At 36.9% G+C, this 22,446-nt stretch overlaps 3 protein-coding genes across 3 annotated transcripts; 2 read left to right on the top strand and 1 right to left on the bottom strand.

The window, feature by feature from the left end:
• Positions 1 to 1,369: 1,369 nt before the first annotated feature.
• LOC107809023 (uncharacterized) lies at positions 1,370 to 11,372 on the top strand. Its single transcript, XM_016633604.2, is given in 11 exon segments — positions 1,370 to 1,614; positions 1,617 to 6,341; positions 6,531 to 6,723; positions 6,797 to 6,947; positions 7,038 to 7,128; positions 7,361 to 7,435; positions 9,002 to 9,080; positions 9,479 to 9,749; positions 9,839 to 9,881; positions 9,974 to 10,077; positions 10,677 to 11,372. Coding segments are annotated over 11 exon segments (6,327 nt in total). The 5' UTR covers positions 1,370 to 1,502; the 3' UTR covers positions 11,160 to 11,372.
• A 719-nt stretch (positions 11,373 to 12,091) lies between these two features.
• Positions 12,092 to 14,022, top strand: LOC107809027 (NAD(P)H-quinone oxidoreductase subunit M, chloroplastic). Its single transcript, XM_016633612.2, has 2 exons — positions 12,092 to 12,764; positions 13,638 to 14,022. Exons 1-2 carry the CDS (start codon positions 12,315 to 12,317, stop codon positions 13,818 to 13,820), a joined length of 633 nt encoding a protein of 210 aa, XP_016489098.1. The 5' UTR covers positions 12,092 to 12,314; the 3' UTR covers positions 13,821 to 14,022.
• On the bottom strand, positions 13,864 to 22,151 carry LOC107809026 (uncharacterized). Its single transcript, XM_016633610.2, has 6 exons — positions 22,001 to 22,151; positions 20,640 to 21,419; positions 20,431 to 20,546; positions 20,097 to 20,286; positions 15,984 to 16,066; positions 13,864 to 14,153 (listed from the first exon to the last, which is right to left on the bottom strand). The coding sequence occupies exons 2-6, from the start codon at positions 21,283 to 21,285 to the stop codon at positions 14,079 to 14,081; spliced, it is 1,110 nt and encodes a 369-aa protein (XP_016489096.1). The 5' UTR covers positions 21,286 to 21,419; positions 22,001 to 22,151; the 3' UTR covers positions 13,864 to 14,078.
• Between the last annotated feature and the right edge of the window lie 295 nt (positions 22,152 to 22,446).

The following is a 22,446-nucleotide window of genomic DNA, read 5'->3' as shown; positions in this document are numbered from 1 at the left end:
TTGCTTTGTACGAGCTTCTGCCCTAGCTTCACGAGGGGAAAGCTTAGGCTTGTTCTCTTCTTTTGCATGAACTGATTTTGAAACCTTTTTGGGTGAATTTTTTGAGAAAAAATCCAAATCAAATGTAGGAATATCGGCTCCTTTATCTTTTTTAGGGCTGATCTTGAAGCTATTTTCTTCTTCATTGAAAATCAAGCAAAGCACAGACGTTAATGGAGGTGATTTTTTGAAGAAGAAAGTAAAAATTTAGAATGCTTTTTGAAGAAGAGAGGAAATAGGCGTTAATGGAGGGATTCTGAAGTTTGTGGAGAGAGAATCGTGTTTGAGTGCAAGATAAGGGGGTGGGGGTGGGGATATGGAGAGAGAAACGTGGGGGGAGTGGAAGATATGTTAAAGTTATTTTAGGATACTAATTACTATCATTAATTGCCTTAAAAATATACATAAATGGTAATTGGGTATATAATATATAATTATATTAAAACGTGAGTAGGGAGAGTAATATAGTTTCATATAGTGTATAGGAATGTAAAAATTCCCACTTAAAAAGCTATCACGTGTATGTGAGGCCCAGGTAGAAATGCTAAAAAGAGTAATGGCAGGGATAGAAAATATCGAACAATATAACGAGGGATATAAATAAGAGTCCGTTTGGACATAAGATTTTTTTTCTTTTTTCAAAAAATATTTTCAAAACAATGTTTGGTTATGAAAATTTTACATTTTTTCAAATCCAACTTGAAAATGCATTTTCGAATTTGAAAAACTGCTCAAAACCAGTTTTTTAATTGAAAAATTGGTATTTTTAAGTTTTACAAATTTACCCTATATTTTTTAAATTTATAAAAGGACCCCAATCAATTATTAAACGTAGGTAATACCTACAACTACCCACCATCTGATTGAGTGGCCTTGGACTATATTTTGATATCCACTGTTGAGATTTATAATTTATACTTTTACCCGAAAGAGACACTACAACTTCTATTAAAGATTGTTTGTACAATTAAACGATCAACATGTTTGTTTGATTCAAATAGGATGATCAAGTCGGGGTGGTTTTGATATTTTTTTATAAATTATGGGGTATAAATCATGTTTTATGATTTAAAAAAAAGTATATTCATAAATATTGCAAAAATTATAATCAAACACAATTTTATCTTCAAATCAAATTTTAGTGAAATTCTTTTTTATTTTTTTGAATTTATGTTCAAACGCCTGCTAAAGGATATATATAGCCCTTTTTCGAAAAAAGAAAAACAAAGTCCACTTGGGCGGGAAGATAAAAGAATATCCACACATGGGGCCGCCGCGACTCTATTCTAAAGTCAAACTGATCTAGTTGTTGTGGTTCTCTTTGACTCTTTGAGAAGTAAGCTTTTCCCTTTTCATACAAAGCCAACTCCTCAATAATTCAAAATCACCTACGGCCGCCGCCGCGTCGCCACCGCCGTTGCCTTTGCCAGTTCGTTATTTTCCGGTAAGACTCCACGTTCTTCATGGATCTTCCTCCCTACCACCATCACCATCACCACAGGTACGTCGAACGCCCTCCAAACTTTTCGCATGACCCTAATTTCTTCCACCACCTCCCTCCTCCTCCGCCGCCACCACTAATATCCCTCATCATCACCACCACATCCCTCCCCCCTCCCCTCCCTTCCACCGCCAATCCCAATTCTCGTTCCCTCCTCATAGCCCCCCACAAGAAAATCCTAAATTCTTCGATTGCCGCTCTCCCCCTAGGGTTTCCTCTAATCTAATCCTAGATCAATCCCCCTACCATCCTGCTCATCCGCAACACCCAAATTTTCCTTATAACGACCGTTATCATAACCCCCATCCTCCTAATTCTCCTAGGTTTATTGTCGATGATTTTGTGAGGGAGAATCGTCTGAGAGGCGTGGAATTCGATTATGATGATGACGAAAGATACCGTCTTGAGAGGCGTAGAATGGAAGAGGATATTGTTGTGAGGGAATTTAGATCGAGTGCCGAGAATTATGAGTTGCATCATGATGATAGGTATGAAGGTGAGAGATGGGAATATGGTCGTAATGTTGATGATGAGGTTTTGGTTGGTTCTTCTTCGAGGCGAGTGTCATTAGATAATAGTGGTTATGATTATGGTGGTGGTGATGTTAGGTTTAGCAATAGGTTAAGAGTGGACAAGGAGGAAATTTATAGATCTCCTCCGCAGAAGAAGAGTGCATTGCTCAGGATTCAATGTGGGAAAGCTAATAACAACAGGAGTAGTAGAAATCAGGACAGTGACTCGAGTAGTGTTGGTGGATGTGGGGTAAGGGGAAAGCAGAAAGATGTGTTTGAGAGATTGGAGAGAAGGGTTGAGGGAAGAGATGGAAGAGAAGGAAGTTCGATGGAGCTTGATGTTTCATTTAAATCTAATGCACTTGTGGCGAAGGCTATTATGGCCCCGGTGTCAAGCCCAGCCAATGACTCAGACAGAAGCGAAACACCTAGATGTAAGAAGATTAGAAAAGTGAATCTCTCTGATTCTCCAATGAAGAAAGTCGGGTACGATTTGGGTAAAGGTGATGGTTCAGCAATTGATTCTGGTCGTCGTTCGAGTTCTAATAAGGAGTCTAAATGTTTGGCAGATAAAGTTACGGTTTCTGCGGGTCGGACATCTAATAGCACTTCGGATTCTAACATGGAGTCGAAACATTTGGCAGATAAAATTAAAGATTCTACTGGTGAACATGCATCTGATGGTACTTTGAATTCCAACAAGGAATCTAAATGTTTGCCAGATAAAGTTACAGTTCCTGTTGTGAGAAGTGCATTGCTGAGTTCCAATGGGACAAATGATTTAATTGTAACCCAAGAAAGCAAGGGATCTCCAGAGATCATGATTTTGGATCAGGGTGGTAATCATGTTGGAAAGGGTGGAGCACCTCAACGCAAGATTAGAAAGAAGAAGAAAGTCACGAAAAAGAAAGTCGCGTCCCCTAAAATAGTTGGTGTTAACCCTTGTAATGCCACTGATTCACTGAACAAAGCATCTTTTGTCCGTCAGCAGCTTAAAAGTGTTGTAGAATTGGTAGAGAGAGCTAGATCTGATGATATGTCTACACTCGAGGATGTCAATATGAAGAAGGCCAAGAAGAAGAAAGTCACGACCCCTAAAAACGTCGGTGTTGACCTTGGTAATTCCACCGATTCACTGAACAAAGCATCTTTTGTCCGTCAGCAGCTTAAAAGTGTTGTAGAATTGGTAGAGAAAACTAGATCTGATGATATGACTACACTCGAGGATGTCAATATGAGTAAAGCCACGAAGAAGTATGTCACGGCCCCTAAAAAAGTTGGTGTTGACCCTGATAATGCCACTGATTTACTGAACAGAGCATGTTCTGTCCGTCAGCAGCTTAAAAGTGTTGTAGAATTGGTAGAGAGAACTAGATCTGATGATATGACTACATTCGAGGATGTCAGTATGAAGCTGCCTGTGGATGAAGTAGTTAGCAAATTAGAAAAACCTTCAAAACTGGCTGCTGTCAGTGAAGATGAGTCTGTCCAGCAGTCTAATTCTGAGGGGAAGAAAGCTGGTGCAGCTAAAGTCTTGGTTTCTTCAAGCAATGTGGACTCTGAAATTAATGACTTTGCTGATTGTACCAGTAGATCAGTTCTGAATGGCCCTTCCATGTTGAATTCTGAGACATGTATGATCGAAATACAAAACAAACCTACTAGTTGCAGTGCGGATAACGCTGATAATGTTGGAGGGCATTCTCAGGATGAGCACCGAGTGTCGGAAGATGGTCTTATTAAAGAACCTTCTGAGGCCATGGTTTGTGTAGAAAGAAATGGTGATGTTGTCTTGTCAAGCCTAGACGGGAGCACAATTCATAAGGATGAAGTATCTTCGTCAACTAAAGATACATATATCTCTTCTGTCTCTGACTTGGGGTTTTCTGATGGGAAGGAAAATGCAGTTGCTGTTATAGGATTGTTTGAAGCAGGTTCCGTGGAGCCATCTAGTGACCCCAAGATTGTACCTTTGCTGACTAATATTGAGAGAGGACTTAAAGAGAGTTTCTTGGATGGAAATGACAATAGTTTTAATTCTTCTAAGGCTGGGAGAGTTGTGGTTGTCAGTGACTTGCTAAGTGCAGAGTGCTCGAGTAATAGTGATCCAACAGCCGGTAGTTTTGTATGTAGTATAACAAAATCATGTGTTGATGGAGTTACATTGTCACCTGAGGTGAGCCATACTAAGGGATCCGTTAATGCTGTGGTTTCTGTTGCAGATGATATTAGGATTATTGCGGATGATGACTCTTTACCTAATGTCACAAGGAAGAGAAAGACTACGGAAGACGAGTCTGTTTTGCCCACTACGAAGGTGAGTGAGCCAGAGGAAAATGCAGGTAGTTCTTTGCTAGGCCAACGTAAAAGTTTCAGTTGTTTGAGAGGAGATCATGCCTCTATAGAAGAGGAAGTTACAGTTCCTGGTAATGGGAGTGACTCATTAAAGGGGGGCCCTTCACATGAGGGGCCTTCAGAAGTGGAGCTTTCACTTCAGGATTGTTTTAAAGATGGTTCCAGTTCATGTTCTATCAAGAGTCCCAAGAAAACGGAGGTTTCTTCGCCGGGACTGGTTAAATCTGTTTTGTGTGTTACCACCCACGAGGGAGCTTCTAGCATACCAATTACAGCGCCTTTGATCGATGATGTTTCTGCAATGAAATTAGAATCTCGAAATACATTGTCTGATTTGGATGATGGTCCACCATCTCGTCCATCAGTCATATTGCTTGAGAGCAGTACCGCTGAGGAGGATGTAAGTCAGGCTGAGCCATTTGAAGATGGCTTGATGGATCACTTTTCGAATGTTGAGCAGGTCATTGCTCACAATTCTCAGCTGGGAGCTGCTGGACAAGATACTACAACTTCAGTTATATCTGTTGGGACGCTAAGAATGGCTTATGGAATAAGTGAGGACAAAGGTTCCTCCCTTGGAGTAGATCAAAAGTTGGCCCCAGAAGGTTGTGAAAGCCATAATTATGTGCTTGACAAGGCATGTCTGCCTTTGTTGGCAAATAATCACTCTTTATTTTCTGATTCAAATTGTGTGTCCGCAATGAAAGTAAGTGCCAAAGGTATGGAGTCTGTGTCTGATATGTCGGCGCTCATGTCATTTCCTGAAGACTTACCTAACAACTCATTCTTGGAGGAACCTATTGCTAAGTCATCAATGTCCAATGAAATTGTTATTGAAAAAGCCCAAAATGTTGATGAAAATTCCATTACTGCTGATGACCATGTTTTTTCTTCGGTGAAAACATCTTCAGATACTTCTGAGTTTGATAATACATCATCAGATACTTCTAGGTTTGGTAGAAGTTCAGATCATAAAGTTGGTGCCGTTCCTTTGATTAATCTAAATACTGTGCCATTATCATCACAGAATACTGTAACATCTACCCAAAATGTGACTTCACTGAGTTGGAAACCAAATTTGCGTGCAAACCAGCAAAGTGCTGCTGGTCCTAGGGTTCTCTCTGTTCGCCCATCGAATTTTCTCACTTCAAGGAATGTGCCCACTTCGAAGAAGCCACTGACATGGCATAGAACTGGTAATAGCTCTTTCTCAGTTGTTGGACGAGGTTCCCAAATGAACTCTCTACCTCCACAAAGCCATTTACCTAAGGACATTGGGAAAGCCGGCTCTTACATTCGCAAGGGTAACAGTCTTGTCAGAAAGCCTCCTCCTGTTGGTTCCCTTTCCCAAGGATTCCATGCTCCAAGTTCTTCAGTTTTCCGGTTGAACTCTTCTGCTGTGAATGACCTGAAGAGAAAACATGAGAATAAGACATTGATAACTGATTCACCCAGCTGCAGGGGAAATCCAGAAGTAAATGCTCCTTCAGAGAGGACCAAAACCCCTCCACAAAGCGAATCATTTAGTTGCATTACATTGAAGTCTGCCTCTTTTCCAGTGGTAGATCATCCTGGAACTGGTAGTATTGCTACCTCAAATCCTTTGGCAGTTACAGACAATATGTTGGCGCTGAAGCCTTCTGAGCATCCTTCAACATCTTCTGCACTTCCTGAATGTCAAATTGGTTTGGGAGGCAATTCCGAAAGCCAGAATATATTAGATGAAGGCACTTCTGGAAAGGAGATAGTTTATGTGAAGCAAAGATCAAATCAGTTAGTTGCAGCTTCTGATAAGACCCAGACATCATCCGATGGCTACTATAAGAGGAGAAAGAATCAACTGATTCGTGCATCTAGCAGTAATCATATGAAGCAGAGAGTTTCCGCGGCAAAGAATGTAGTTCCGACCCGAAGAGTTATGAAAAGCTTGAGTGGTAAGGATGTGTTTTTAAAAAACAGCTCATCATATTTGGCTTTCAAAACAAAGCTACTTCAAGACTGGTTCACCCTTTTTTATTCAAGCAGATTATCTACTTGTTTTGGCCTAGAACACCACCATTTTTGTAAGTTAATGTCAAAATTTTTACTAATCAGACAAGGTTTAAATAAATTACCCTTTGCAGGTTTAGCCAAGACCTCTAAATGGTCAAAGTCCTCATTGGTCTGGAAATTAGGTGATACTCAGTCATCAAGGAAATGTGGCAGCGCTGTAGAATATGAGAAGCTTTGGCCTTACTTGTTTCCGTGGAAAAGAGCTAGCTATCGGAGGAGTTTCCAGAATTCCTCTCCAAGTGACAGTTCCATATCTATTAGCAGGTGGGGAATCATTTCATGCTCGTTCATTTCTTTTTGGCGTCAAACTTCATACCTAAAGTATATTTTCTTTTAGACGGAAAATGCTGCTCTCAAGAAAGCGGGAGACAATATACACAAGATCAATTCATGGACTATCTTTACGAAGATCTAAGGTGTTAAGTGTCTCTGGCTCTAGTCTCAAGTGGTCAAAATCTTTGGAGCAAAGGTCAAAGAAGGCTGCTGAGGTTCGTCCAGCTGCACCCAGGTTTATTTGGGGTTGTAAAATTTGCAAGTGGATGTGTAAGACATTTTGTAAAGTGAAAGCCTTTTCGCAGGAAGCTGCACTAGCAGTTGCTGCTGTTGACAAAAGGAAAAGGGGACAAGATGATTCTAATGCTGGCTCAATGAATGGAAATAATGTCTCTCGTAAGTTTTATAGTGTAAAGCTGCTCCCAGGTAGGCCAGTTCTCTACCCTGGTGTGGCGTATTCATTTTCTTTCAAGTTTCTCGAAATATTGTACAAAGTTATTGGACGCCTATGTATCAGTTATGCCCTTTTAATATTTACCAAAAAAAGTTATGTCCTCTTTATGTACCTTTTCAGAATGTTGTACTCTTTTTTAATTGAGCACTATGATGGTCTTCTAACTTTTTACAGGAGAAAGGATATTCCGTATTGGTTGCGAGCGGTATAAGATGGACCCTTCTGGGAAGACACTACAGAGAATTTCAGGTGGTCTTCTCCTGATTTTGCTGAATTCTTTTCTCCTTCCCACTTTTTTTTTTTTAATTTAGTTTTTTTTCAATTATGATTCGAATTTGCCACTTTTGTCCTATATGTGTTGCTCTGAGAATTAAGTTCCTTTAAGTTATCATCTTCTAGTTCCGTACCTGCAATATGATTTTAGAGGATGCTTTGGTTTTGGTTGTGATAGTCAAAGCAATGAGCAGCAGGTCTTAGATGGTGTTTGGCTAAGCTAAAGCTTCCATCACCCATATAGAGGATTGGTGAAATGCCTTTGTTTATTTCGCTACAAAATATGCCCTTACAATGAAGTTTGAACAAAGAAGTACATGCAGAAAAGTAGATATTCATGTCACTGAACAAAGAAAGTATCAACCACCTGTTACTGCACTGTCCAGTTGCCACAGATCTTCGGAGTACGTTCTGCTTTTTTTTTTTTTTTTTTTTTTTTTGCCTTTCTTGGGTCATGCCTTTTACCGACAAGGATGCCCATGAAAGCTGGAGTTTATGGACAGTTGACAAACAACAACAACAACTTAGTAGATGATCTCCGGTTGTATTTTTTGGTGTTTATGGACCGAAAGAAACAGTAGATGCTTTGATGGAATTTCAACTTCCAACAATTCTAGACTAGACGTCTAGTTAGTCTATTTAGCCGGTCCAAGTTGACCTCTGTAAATAACTTAGAGCACTTCCTGGATTTTGTTAGCTCTTTAGTCTAGACACAGTAGCTATGAATCCCTTTTTGTGATTTAAAAGCTGTATCCGTGTAATCTTTTGCTTCTTGATGGCTCTTTAATGAAATCACTTACTTCATAAAAAAGGAAGAAGCAGATATTCATGTTCTAAGATAGTTGTTGAACTTAAAGTTACTACTAAAATGTTTCAACTTAGTCATGTCCTAACTGGATCTAAGCTATTAGAGAACCTGGTTGCTCATGGAAGAATCTGATAGAAGAGTTGGTACAATGCTGATGTGTAGCTCATAGAAGAGTTGAATTGCTCAGATGAATACAAAATGTTGATGGGCATGCGTTCTGCGTGCAGGATTAAGCCTTTTCAGTTGTGCTAATTAATGGGCAGAAATGATGAAAAACTATTTTTCCATTTGAGCTATCGCATGTCAGTGGACTTGTTTTAGTAAAATGATTGTGGATACATGATTCTGAAACGATCATGGCATGGATTAGCTAGAAGATTCTGGTTTCCGTTGAGGCAGCGAGAAAATCAGCAAGAGGTCAACTTAATAGGCATCTAACTTTTCCAGTTCCAACTGAAGAAAGATGATAGTGGACTATTAGTTTAGAGAAAGAATAAAATGATGAAATAATCCACATTCACATTTGTTTTAATGTAGACTTATCAGAGCCTATAATTTCTAGAAAAGAAGTTACTCTGCTATTTTTAAACATTAGTTATTAACTTTGAGAAGGGCGTTTCTTTTCTTTTAATTTTAAGAGTGGTTTCGGTGATTTTTTTTATTTGTTTCTTGTAACTGTCTCTTGACATTATTTGCAACTTGACCTCGTAAATTTCTTCATATTTTATGGACAGATGAGGAACCATCGGTGTCAGTTGTTCCTGAGGCGAAGAAATCTTACATCCCCAAAAGATTATTAATTGGGAATGATGAGTACGTATAAATACTATTGTTGTCAATTCATTATCAATGATGTACCTAGTGCTGGTTAATCTTCAGGCGTTGAGTTAGTATTTTTTTTTTGGGTATAACTGTGATATTTATTTGCATAACTTTATTTTGAAATCACATATTGCTTTCAGAAATCATGAGCAGTTAGTAATTCTTGGTACTTAAGCGTGTTGCTTCATATCATAATCTTTTCTATTGGATTTTATATAATCCGGAAAAAATAGGAGTACTCCAAAAGTAAGGCCAATAGGAAAAGAATTATTTAAAAAACTATGGTCTTGCTTCCAAGAGATGAAATAAGATAATAAAAATGCTTACTGTGAATAAACCTTTGCCTTTACTTGTAAACAAATAATATAAATGCTCGAAACTGCTTGTAGGTATGTGCGGGTTGGCAATGGTAATAAGCTGGTTCGAAACCCAAAGAGACGAGTACGCATCTTAGCGAGTGAGAAAGTACGCTGGAGTTTGCACACTGCTAGAATTCGGCTGGCAAGAAAAAAACAGTATTGCCAGTTTTTTACAAGGTTTGGCAAATGTAACAAGGATAATGGAAAATGTCCTTACATTCATGATCCATCTAAAATCGCTGTCTGCACTAAATTTCTGAATGGTTCTTGCTCTGACACTAATTGTAAATTGACTCATGAGGTATGATACTTCTCAAACCCTATAATTGATGTGGTTGCAGCATGATTAGTTTTTGCCTTTTTACTTGTTTTCACCTCATATATTATTAGGTTATTCCTGAAAGAATGCAAGACTGCTCCTATTTTCTGCAAGGTTGGTGCTATTACATTTATGGGTGTTATTATATTTTAATTCAGTTTAATCTAAAGAAATGTGAGAACACTAACTTGTATTTTTTTGGGCAGGAATATGCTCAAATGAGAATTGTCCATATAGACACGTAAATGTGAATTCAAATGCCTCTATTTGTGAAGGTTTTCTCAGGGGCTATTGTGCTGATGGCAATGAGGTATTCTTTGTTTTCAGTTTGCTGCTTCCAAATGAATCATTACCAACTGTATGATACACATCTCAAAGAATTGAAATTCGACTTAGATAAGCTCTTTAATAGTAGCTCACAGCCAATTTATGCCAGGTGCCACGTAGAAATAATTTAAGTTACAAGCAGTGTCTGGATGCTCAAGCAAAGAAGATCTTCTGAAGTTTATATTCTTTACCCAGTTTTATGTTTGATTGGTTCCTAGACAAGGTCCTATCCTAGGGTTAGAACTTTGCTAGTCCCTATCCCTAACTTGTTTAAGATGTAACGAGGCTAGTCTCCGCACCTCCCCCCCGGAATGAAATAGTTGGGTGGACCCTTCCCGATCCTTTCTTGTCATTCTTTTTTGAAATGGCTCCTTGATTTGACTATTTTTTACTGCCTGACATGATTTTTACCAAATGTTTTGACCTCTTTTTCTGCTTCCTCCCTCCCCCTCTGTTGGTCTGAATGCAACTAGCTCATTATTGTTAGTATATTTTCTGCACAATAGATATGTGGATCATCCCAAACACACGACCCTACTAATCTTGAAACTTTTGATACGGATCATGTTTCTAAACATGCAGTGTCGGAAGAAACACACCTATGTCTGCCCCGATTTTGAAGCAACTGGCAACTGTCGCCAAGGTTCGAAATGCAAGCTTCACCATCCGAAAAACAAAAGGAAGGGTGTGAAAAGGAAAGCTTCCAGCGAGATGAAGAATGGTCGAGGTCGTTATTTTGGCTCTCCGCACATAGACAGTAGTGAGCACATTACAGCTGGATCGGAGAAAGCTTCTGCTTGGGGGAACAACGACATATTCTTTAAGAAGGGGAAGTTTGTTGATTTTATTAGCCTAGATGGCAGTGATGAAGAGGAACTGACTAGTGACCAGAGAAGTGAGGAACCACCACTTTGCGAAAGTAGTTCTGCAGAGATGCAACTAGATGATCTCGATGAGCTTATTAAACCCATGAAACTGATAAATAGGAATAGATCTGTAGATTCATCCCCCTTCATGGATAGCCCTAGTGATATGGCTGCAAGCTATGTATCGGAGGAGTCTTAGTGTTTGTAAATGAAGTTTTGTAATTAGATTTATTGTACTGTTCTGCTAGTGCAGAGCAATTTTTTTTGTTTTCAAACTTTAGGTTTTTAGTTAATTACTTAGGTATAGGTCTTAGGATTAGGCAATATTTTGTATCGCCAAGTGTGTTGTGTGCGAGAGAATGTGAGAAACTGTTGTGATAAAAAATTAAAGGCAATGAAATTTTGATGCAAATCTCTCATTGGATGGTTTTGCTTTCAGTTCTTTTACTTTTCAATGTTAGCAATTTCCAAGTCAATTTAATTTTTGTTTTTTTAAATCAAGGCAACAATGAACCTTTTGAATCAATCAGCTGAGATTATATTTATGCTTACAAAGCTTGGCTTCTATCTCCTTTTTACTTGCTAAAAGATGACAGATTGATAATAAAGCATACATATATATTGTTTTTTTTTTAATGCGGTGATGAACTCAATAGAATACTCCCATTAAGAACGCTAGCTAATTTTGCCAAATGTGTTATTGTTTATTTTTCATCACATAGATATCAAGCTGGTTCTCGATATCTATGTTTTCCAGAAACGTATAAAATTCTTAGCAAACACCGAGTCTAGGTTTTAACTTCAATTTGTCCATAGATTTTGGTGTTGCCTATATAAGTGAAATTATTAACTATAAGTGTGAATTCCAAATCATATAACTACGAAATTTTGAGTAGATACGGGAGAAGTTATCTCAAAATAAAGAAGAAAAAAGCAACTAATAACAGCATATCGGCAGAGGAATATAATTGTCTCAGACAGACTACAATTCTCAAGAAACCCAAGTAAATTCCCATACTTAATTTTCATGGTTTTAACGTAAACGCTTTTATATTACTCACGAACCAAACCTTCGAAGTTCAAACAGCGTAAATAAAGAATCTGAAGCTGCAAGGAAAGTACAAAATAGTGGAACTTGTACTTCACCTGTTATCTCCATATTAAATACAGCCACAGAACCAAAAGAAAAAAAACCCAACGTGCAAATAAGCATTTCTTATCCACACAAAAATGAGAACATATCAATATCCTAATTCCTAATACCAACATTCAAGAAAACGCCATATATAAAAATCACAGAAAACAAAGCACAATAATAAAAGGTCCCAAAAGAAAGAAAAAAAAGCCCTTAGCCATGGCAGCAACTTCAACATACATGGCTTCAACTCATTTCAGCATGTTAGGTTATTGGACAACAAAGGGAAACAAACAACTCAAAAGAAGAAACTTTTTATCAGTTTCAGCACAGCAAACAGAAGTTGAAGAAGTAAAAGTAGAAAAAGATGAAGAAAAGAAAGAAGAAAAACAAGAAGAACAAGCAATGAAACAGCCAAGGCCAGTGGAACCACAGATAAATGTGAAGAGCAAGAACATGAGCAGAGAATATGGAGGACAGTGGCTAAGTTCTGCTACTAGACATGTTAGAATATATGCAGCTTATATTGATCCTGAAACTTTTGCTTTTGACCAAACACAAATGGATAAACTTACACTTATCCTTGACCCTACTGATGAATTTGTTTGGACTGATGATACTTGCACCAAGGTCTACTCTTACTTCCAAGAACTCGTTGATCATTATGAGGTACTTTCTCCTTTTTGAAAAGAGAATATCCTTTTTACAAATTTTAATGGACTTACTTATATATACTCATAGTGATAGTGTAAATTCTTCTACATTATTACTGTATTTTAACATGTTATAGCAGGTAAATTATTTTATTTTGTAGGTTACGTACTAATCACTCTTTTTATGAATAATTAACATATACGGTATTTATTTTTAAGTGATCTGAGTGTATACAAGTTAAACTCAATTTTAATACTTTTTCTGTTTCACGTCTTTGTTATTTTTGGGAATATTTAATGAAACTTCTCGTGTTAATAATGATAAATATTTCAGAGTTTTAATCAAAACAATTAAAACTCAATTTTCAAGAACATGTTTACTATGAGGTAAATTTTCTTCATTTATTGCCGTTTTTCTAATTTGAAACTTTTTCCTATAAACACCGTTACTTTTCCAAGAGTTGACTCTTTATTCTTAACAATGAAATATTGACTCCTATACTTTACGCTGTATTTGGAAAATTATTTCAAAAACATATCTTATCCACTCGATACTGTCTTAGGCTATCTTCTTGTTGAGCCACAGATTTGTATCGTCTTCTTCTTCCTCTCTATTTCTTGTGCCTTAACCTAAACTTTGCTGCATTATGTAACAATTACGGATTTAGCAAGACTCCAGAAGAGTTACAGTTTAGACAAGATACTTCTTTGGGAAAAGCAATGTCGCATTATTTTAGTAAGAAATTCGCAATAAAAGAAAGTCGTTGATAGGAACTTCCTTATTGTATGTTATAAAAGAAGTGATAGAGTACTACTAAAGCGTAAATTCTAAAAATTCAATGTTTTTACCAAATTGAGATGCTAACTCCAATGTTTCACTCTGGACCAGGGAGCTCCATTGACGGAATACACGCTTCGCCTGATCGGTTCAGACATAGAGCACTACATAAGAAAGCTTCTATATACTGGAGAAATCCAATACAACATGAATGCAAAAGTTCTTAACTTCAGCATGGGGAAACCAAGAGTTGGGTTCAATTACAATGGCCAAATGGAAGATGTAAACCAGTAAATTCAGGTAACAATGTTGACCATATTGAAACAATGAGTAGCAGAACCAAGTTTTAAGAATGTAAATGAAAATTTCACCTTCTCTCCTATGTATGTATATGATCTTCTCTCTGTCTGTCTTCAACACTTATCCCAAAAAGATAATGCACAGCAAAATTGTCCTCCACTAGTAATTGAAATAGTAACCTTTGATTTTCTTCTTCTATCACTTGTTTTATGGCACACGGGGGTATTGATGAATGGGAAAAAGTAACGACTTCTAGGAAGATCCAGGCATTGTTCGAAGACATTCTGTATCCTCCCAAGGCATGAACGCATCTTCCCGAGTTAGATGCTGGAGATAATTGAAACAAAATGTACTTTTAGTGTAAGTCAGTAGCTTCTTGCAGAATGAGTAAAAATGTAAAAGATAATAATGAGTGTGATAATTTCATGCTATTATTTGAGATGGGGCCACGATACTCCCTTGGTCCGTGTTCTCGTTCTATTGGTCCATATTTGTAACTATCAAAACTCCTATTGGCTCAAACCTCATATAGACATCAGAACTTTGGCAATGATACATGGACATAGAGATTAGATCAGTCATCCTTGAAAATTTGGAGTCCAAAAAGTAAATTTGAGCAAGTCGAGTAGTTTTTCATGGTTTTTTGAGGTCAAAATGCAGCACTTCATAATTTAGAGGCAAAATGGCTGATAGGACAACAACAACCATTGATTCGAGAGGCAAGTGGTTTGGTGGGAAAAAGGGTACTATATACCGTGTTTTCCATTAAGGACTGGGTGAGAGGAGATCCACATGTATGGTAACTGCAAGGAACACCTTACACACTGAAAGAAAGGGAGCATTCATTGAAGTCAATCTTTGGTAGGGAAATCATGGATTTGTAAGGTCCCTCTCCTTTCTGGATGCTGGTCATTAACTACTATACTATCTTGGTCCTAGAAGCTAATCTTTCTTTTTCCATCATTACCTTACCTCCTTTTTCATGCAATAAGGTCTATGTACTAAACACATAAAAAAGATATTTACAAACTCAGGTCATTTAAAAGGTAACTCTATTTAAGAAGCATTGATTCGTGATAAAAAATAAATGGTATGTAACCTACTATAATAGGTTAATTACCACTGACGGTGCAAGACTTCTTTACACTCTCAGTGGATATAACTTAAATGTATTTGTTTTTATTCATGATGCAACATTGAGCAATGAATGATCCTTATCTGCAACTTATAGGGCACTTTGGTCCTGGGCATGGACTTCTGCTCAGGACTACGTAGACAGCTCTCGTTTCTTCTGTACATCTCATGAGAAAGTAAGGGTTCACCAATAACTCAAGAGCTATCATAATCTAGACGAGCTAATGTTTTACAAGTAATCTAAAAAAGGAAAACATGTGATTAGAGCCTATAAATCTCCTAATTACACAATTATTTGGATTTGGAAATTTTCCACATTTACAAGGTATAGATTCTTGTTATATTTACTAATTCTGGTCATATTAAAGACCTGCAATACCCAATCTATAACATCATAAACAAGTAGGAAGCTGCAATAAGTTGCATTCTAGATAAGACAAAGTTCCCTCAACTCTTTGAGGATTACCAATTTCTTTTGTCAAAAGTAAAGAAAATTGTTGGTATATCTAAGATTTTAAGCACATGATCGCTTTTGGTAACACTCCCTCTGATGAGGAAGGTCCTTGTTTTCGCTTACACCACAAAATTTGCTTTGAAAAGGATATCTTTGCAGATTATTCTATCATCAAGACCGATTGCGAGTACATTCTTTTCCATCTTACAGTTCCTTAGCTTCATAATTCTTTTGGCTCATTAACATATTTTACCTACTTATTGGAAACATATATATATGAGTTTAATATCCCAATCAATTATTGTGAGAATTCATATAGCTAACACGTAGTACTAGGAGTGCCACATAGTAATAGTTGTTGTATATGAAATTTGCTGTATTTCCACGCTAATAGACACTTCCCATGCTAAGAGAAAATTAAACGTCTAGTTTCTTAAATAGATCAGTTTACCTGCAAGCTTGCAACAATAAAATGAAGCAAAATACAAAAGACAGATGAAAGGGGAGAGAGAAAAAGAAAAATTGTTACTGTTCTTTACCAAGGACATCCAAGAAGAGGTAGCCCTCACCTCTAACCAAAAGATAAACCCACGCATAATGTTCAACTTTTTATCTTTGTCATGATTGGTCCTTTTGATTTCCCGATTGACACCTGCATTTTTACAATGAAAATATATTGGAAATTCATTGTTGATATGAAAATCACAGGACTGACTTGGGATACGAACTGGCGCAGCAAATATCAGAACTAGCAATATCAATAGCCAATATGGAAGTAGAAACTAGAAACTAGAGAGAAATTCAACTAAACAAGCAAACAAACTTTACTTTCTTCTCTTCTAAAACAAAACTGCCGAAATCTAATTGGGAACCCTAATCTCGTGTTTTAAAGACTAATATACTTCCCAAAATACCCCAATTTAAATTGAAAAGGCTTGTAACATAACACAAATGCTAAACAAAACAAAACAGCTTACAAAAGCTTAAACTAATCTAAAGTTATATAAAACCAACCTGAATTACGTACAAGCAATCCCTAATTACCCATCTCTGTTGTGCAATCCCACTGCATCCTTACTTGATTTATGATTGTTTTCCTTGATCATTAGGATTTCCAAACAAGTTTCTGTATCCCTTTTTCTTCCCTTTACAAGTAGACTTCCCAACTTCTTTTTAATGAGGATATAATTTGTTAACATAGTAAGATAAATTCCCACATAATACTTGTTTACTTTACAAAATAGTAGAAAATCTTACATAAAATCAAATAGCATCCTGTCATCAATACTTACTAAAATATCAAATGCTCTCCAAAGTGTTCAGAAGATAAGAAAGTGTTGCACTTTGTTGGAAAGAGTTTTCAACTCCCTTAAATGCCTTTTTGTTTTTCTACATGGTCCACATCAGCGTCAAATGAGCTATTTCCCATGTCTCTTTCTCCTCCTCTTCCTCGAGAAGTCCAAAATAATTCAAAAAACATAAAAATTCTCTATAATATGAGAAATTTTGTGGAATACTTGTATAGCTTGTAAATTTTATTCTCAAGTTGAAGATAAGTAAAAGATTGATTTCCTGAAGAAAAAAAAAATTCCTAGATAAGGTATGCTATTTTCTTCAAATTTACCGTAGTTTTCGTTCTGATTTCGGGAATCAAATTGTATCTTGTCTCAAATTTTTCCGTCCGTCGTGGTCAAAGTAGCCAAATTGTTTGATCATATCCGGTACGGATCCCATACCCACACCCATACTAGTGTCGTGTCAACACAGGTGCGGCACCTAAACTGCCATGTCGGAGCAACTTAGCTAAATTGTTGTCCTTGACATATTATTCCATAGTACATTTGATTCCTTCATAGGTTTCTGCACTTTGTACACTAAAGCTTCCACCTGCTGGACTAGATCCACTAAAGTTCAAGTCTCTCCTTTTCCTGTAAATGTATGCTAATTTTGGTATTTGAACCTGCACAGTGATAAGAAAAGAAAAAACTTCTCGGATCGGTGGAAAGAAATAAAAAACCTTGCAGAGTGAAAAACTTGTGCAACTATAGTGCCTTTGAATCCTCATCCTTATCCCATGCTACGTTTGCTTTCTTCGCAAGTTCTTCACTTCTTGCTCTAGGGCTGCCACTCGCAGGCTATATCCATTAAAGTTCAAAATATCTGTTTTTCTGTAAAGTGACTTTTCCGGTCATGGAGTAGCAACCAACTTTAGGATTCCAAAACATGCTTTCGTATCGATCACGGTGAAGGAATATATGTTTTTTTAATAGGAACAGCGAAAGCATATACGTAAGAAACAACCAGTTTCCGTACACAACTTCGGGAGACCTTTTCCTTTTTTGTACATGCTTTGGAGCACGTATGAGATTCCTGGTATGATAGATTGTTAGGATATTTCATTGTTTGCTCTTTGTAAAGAATGTCACTTTGTCTACTATTCTTCATATGGTATGTACAACTTTTGTATCTAGATTTCCTTTTTCAATTTTCATTTCAATTAAATCAAGAAGCCAAGAGAAATAAATAGAATCTGCAAATTGCAGTTTTTTCTCTTCTAAAACATACAATAACTCCAAAAAGCAAACCAGAAAACCTAATTGTGGCCATTAACAGCAAATATATCTAAAATACCCAAAATGCTCCTACTTTAAGCTGAACAGGCTATAAACTTAAACCCTAGCCTAAACAAGTAAAAGAAGCGGACAAAAGCTTAAAAATAATATAAGATCCTAACACTCAATCTAAGTTATGATTTCTTTTCTATCTCTACCATGAAATCCCCCTACAGCAAGAAGTACATAGCTAGGTTATATGATGTCAATTTAGTAATACCAAATGTACCCATTATGTGGACGTAACAGGTAATAAGTAAGGTGATAGAAACCATTGAGAGATTACTACAAAGTAGAACTTTAAGGAGTTTCAAAATTGTCTTGAAGGGATATCTCATCAACTCTGGAGGCTTGGCAAGAGTTGCTAAAAGGAAAGCACATGAAAATGTTAAATACCAAACCAAGCAAGGGGAAGCAGCTAAGGAGGGTGAAGTCGCCAAAACAGGATAGGCATTAACTTTCATGCATAAGCAGCCTTATATGTGTAAAATATTAGAACAGCTTCATAAGTCTAACGATTAAGTGGAGTATGCATATTACATTAAGCTCTAGTACTATAAGTTAGGTGACTCCTCAACCGAGGACTCCAGTCAAAGGCTCAAAGCAGATTTTGTTCCAGATCACTGACAAGCATAGTTAATGAATTTTTATTGTTAAGTTAAAAATATTATTATGTACATTTTAATTAGCAGACAAGTCTCACTTATTGTAAATCAGATGCATACAGTTAACATCTGCACACCCCTCAACAAAAGGCAGGCAAACACCTGCTAATTAGTATACTTATCCATTTTATTTGTTCTCCTTCGCCTTGATTCATTCAGCTGAAGAAAACTAGAGAAAAGATGTTTCTTCATCAATTTACCCGTTAGAGTGATTCTCTAAAACAAGCTCATATAAGGCATGCATGTTGAGATGAGGGAACCATGTGAAATATTAGAGACTTAGAGTTAATTTGTTTTGACTTTTGACAGTGAACACTTTCATCTCAAAAACGAAAGGAGAACAAATAAGTTAGAATGAGATACTATTTTGATTATCGATGACCTCAAGAATATTTGGCAAGTTCTGTCTGCAGTGTGGGTTTTCAGACGCCGAAAACAGTTATTCCTTCCTAGAAATGTTTTCCTAGTTCCTTTCCTAGGAATCGCAACTCGTCCACTGTTTTACATGACTTTTAAGGTCACTTGCCTTACATGACTATTGTTTCCATTGGCGTTTCTCTAGGTGTAAATATAATACTGTATTAAAAGTTACATTAGTCATGCCTCGTTTATATGAAATTTTGAATCAATTTAAAAGGGTAACATTGATCTTTCTTGTTCTTTTTCTTCTGGAACCACTATGAAAACAACTCTGCTCTTCCACACCTAGTGGAAGTCAAATGATAAACATGAGACGAAGTATCAAAGTGTAGAGAAAACAAAAGGAGAACATATTCTTCTACAAGCTACATGAAAACGGAAAGAGAACGAAGATAACATTAAAAGCGGCCTATGCCTATCTTTAAGCAAAAGGTTCAGAACTTGAGTTACTTTTGCATACAAAAAGCTCAAGATAATTTAAAAGAAAAGCAAGATGAGACGTTTCCACTTGTTCTAAAAGTTCTAAAACAGTTGCATTGTTTGCAGTTGTTCCATCATTTTTTTCTCCCTTTAACTGCCTAGACTAGAGACGACATTGCTTCTATCATTTACCATATACTCCGCCCACTTTTATTTGATTGTTTGGGTTCTGAACTTTTTCTTCATTTCCCCCCCTTTTTGGGAGGTTCAGAGCACCCTGAGATGACTAATAACAAAGAAGAAGTAACTTTTTCTCAATCAGATGGGTAAACATTTGCTAGCAAGTTCAGTCCATTTTGAGGCGAAAGAAGACGACAAGGAACTATTCTTAAATTCTCTAAAGTGAGAAAGCAGGAATTCTATTGAATTGGATACTATCTTAAAGGTGACTACATAAAGTTTGAAACCAAGGCATGGCCTGAGAAAAATTCAAACACGCAGAGAAGCATTCAAAATGCAAAGGGATGCTGCAGTGCTGGAAACAAACTTAAGGTTGTTAACCTACCTTTATGGAGTGATAGAAGGGATGTTCCACGTCTATTTATTGAGCTACATGGCATCTTAATATCTTTCCAAAGCTTCTTATACTCCTCATCATCATAGGGTCTCATCAATAAATTCAGAACCTCCTTCCTGTAGCCAGAATTCATAATTGACGCATTTGGGTTGCTGATAGGCTGACTGGGATCCTCCAGCTTGATACACAAAATTAGACGCCAATGTAACAAGAGTTATCATGCAGAAACAAAACTAAGAGGTAACATAAAAGAAAGGAAGAAGAGGGAGGAGGAGAGGGACCAAAATAACTAGTGAAAGTAGCAGAAGCATTGAAATAGTACATTCTCGCAATGTTCCACTGGAAATACAAAGGGGTTAGAGCTACTGCCCATGCCTAACTCTGCATCAACGTTCTGAACAATTTCTACTTCACTTTGGGGGATCTCCTCCTTGAGAGCTTCATAAACCAAATAACAATTATTTCCAAATGAAGATTTGAGAAAGCAATCTTCGTTAATAGGTTTTCTTGCGAGAAGCAAATAAATCTTACAATCAGAATCTTCATTTGGTTCTGTCTTTACTCTCACGTCCATGAATTTGCTACCATTCTGTGTCTTCTGCTCCTTACCAGGTACAATCTTCACATCAGTACTGTGCTTTCTGTTAACTAAATCCCTATCTTCCCTCCTTTGCTTCTGACTCAAAATCTCATCTTTCATATTCTGCTTCTCAACTACGGAGGTATTTCTATTCTTTCTCGCAGAAGTGTTTAGAGCTTTTGAACTCCCTAATTTGTACTTTTCCCTAACGCTATTCTGATCCTTTTCAACTCCATCATATTCGTGCTCATCATCAGATCCGTCCCCTTTCTCATACTTCAGGAACACGGGCAACCCATTCTGATCACTAGCTTTAAGAACATATGACGTTCCATCTGGCTTAGCATTAGCCAAGAAAGTCATATATTGTGGGTCAGCTTCAACATCACTACAACTAGAATTCTCCCGATTATAGGCAGCTCCCACGTCAGCCTCCTTTGTTGATAACTTGGCATTATCTTGATCCACAAGAACACATCTTTCCAGTGCTTTATGATCACCAAGCCCAGTACCTTCCCTATCATGCTTCTTCTTCTTTTTATTTAGACAACATAAATCATACATTAGATCCCAATCCTGCATTCCAGCTTTCCCCATCCAATCAAATTCAATTTCCAAGAAACAAAAAACCCAAAATAAACAATGCAGTCAATCTTGTTTCAGCTGGATAACCACATACAACGACTAATCACTGTTTCATCCATTCACTTTCAAACAGCCAACATAAATATCTGTACAATAGAGGCAAAAAGACTAATGTTAGTTTTTAAAAATCAAGAATATGGGAGACATTAGTTTAAAAGAAAAAGTACTCCCAGATCACAAGCATTTCTTCTTATATTTCTCTTTTTAGTTACCCTCTTCATTCCAGTTTACGTGACCCTATTTCCTTTTCAACTTGTTTAAAAAAGAATGACCCCTTTCGAAATTTGGAAACAATTTAACCTGAACTTTTTCTTCACCCTTAATGACAAGCTTTGATAGCCATATACACATGTTATGAATGTATATAACAAAAAGTTTCAAACGTTCTATAGCCATACTACAAGTTTCAAAAGTGTTTTTTTTTCCAGTTACATGAAATGAGACGGAGGGAGTAAAATCAAGGGGTTCCTACGCCCTTAAATACTTTATCGGGATGCCGATGGCAACTACTGCACCAAAGGTCATTTCAAACAAGCTTCTAAACACACACACGCGCACACACACAAAACCAATGTATAGAAAAGCACTGGAAAAATCACATGCAGAAGCAAAGGTAAAACCATTAAGCGAACTGTGAGCAAAAAAGCGTGATAAATCAGTACATCACCTAGCCGGAGAGGTGACGGAGAAAAAGTAAAAGAGCGTCGGAATTGGGATAATCTGAGAAGTAGACAAACTCAGAAAACGCAGCGGGAGCAAATTTGAAGAAGTGTGTAAAATGCAGCCTATTTGTAATTTCTTTTTTCTTAAATTTCATTTAAATGCCTTCAAAAAATTTACAATGTGGAAAGTTTCCCCATAAATATTAAATCAAGAATATTTAAATATTCTATCTATGATGTAAGTAATAGATAGAATACTCACTCAGTATCAATTTATACGAGATAATTTGACTCGACATTGAGTTTAAGAAAAAAGAATAATTTTTTTGTTGTGAAAACCAAATGGAATGACTGACCTTGGGTTGTACCCGGTCCGAAACTAAGTGGATTTATTTTTTGTCCCATAATCCCCACTATTATACATATCACGATACGGCATAGCTGTAGAATT

This window comes from Nicotiana tabacum, chromosome 12 (assembly GCF_000715075.1).
Source record: "Nicotiana tabacum cultivar K326 chromosome 12, ASM71507v2, whole genome shotgun sequence".
Lineage (NCBI taxonomy): Eukaryota > Viridiplantae > Streptophyta > Magnoliopsida > Solanales > Solanaceae > Nicotiana > Nicotiana tabacum.
The sequence above is the reverse complement of the archived record's forward strand: the minus strand, read 5'-3'. Positions and strand labels throughout refer to the sequence as shown.

Coding starts and splice junctions, on each gene's coding strand:
- LOC107809027 (XM_016633612.2), top strand. CDS start 12,315: ATGGCAGCAACTTCAACATACATGGCTTCAACTCATTTCAGCATGTTA. Junction 12,765..13,637: donor AACTCGTTGATCATTATGAG/GTACTTTCTCCT, acceptor ACTCTGGACCAG/GGAGCTCCATTGACGGAATA.
- LOC107809026 (XM_016633610.2), bottom strand. CDS start 21,285: ATGGGGAAAGCTGGAATGCAGGATTGGGATCTAATGTATGATTTATGT. Junction 20,547..20,639: donor ACCAAATGAAGATTCTGATT/GTAAGATTTATT, acceptor TGGTTTATGAAG/CTCTCAAGGAGGAGATCCCC. Junction 14,154..15,983: donor GGTTTATCTTTTGGTTAGAG/GTGAGGGCTACC, acceptor AATTATCTCCAG/CATCTAACTCGGGAAGATGC.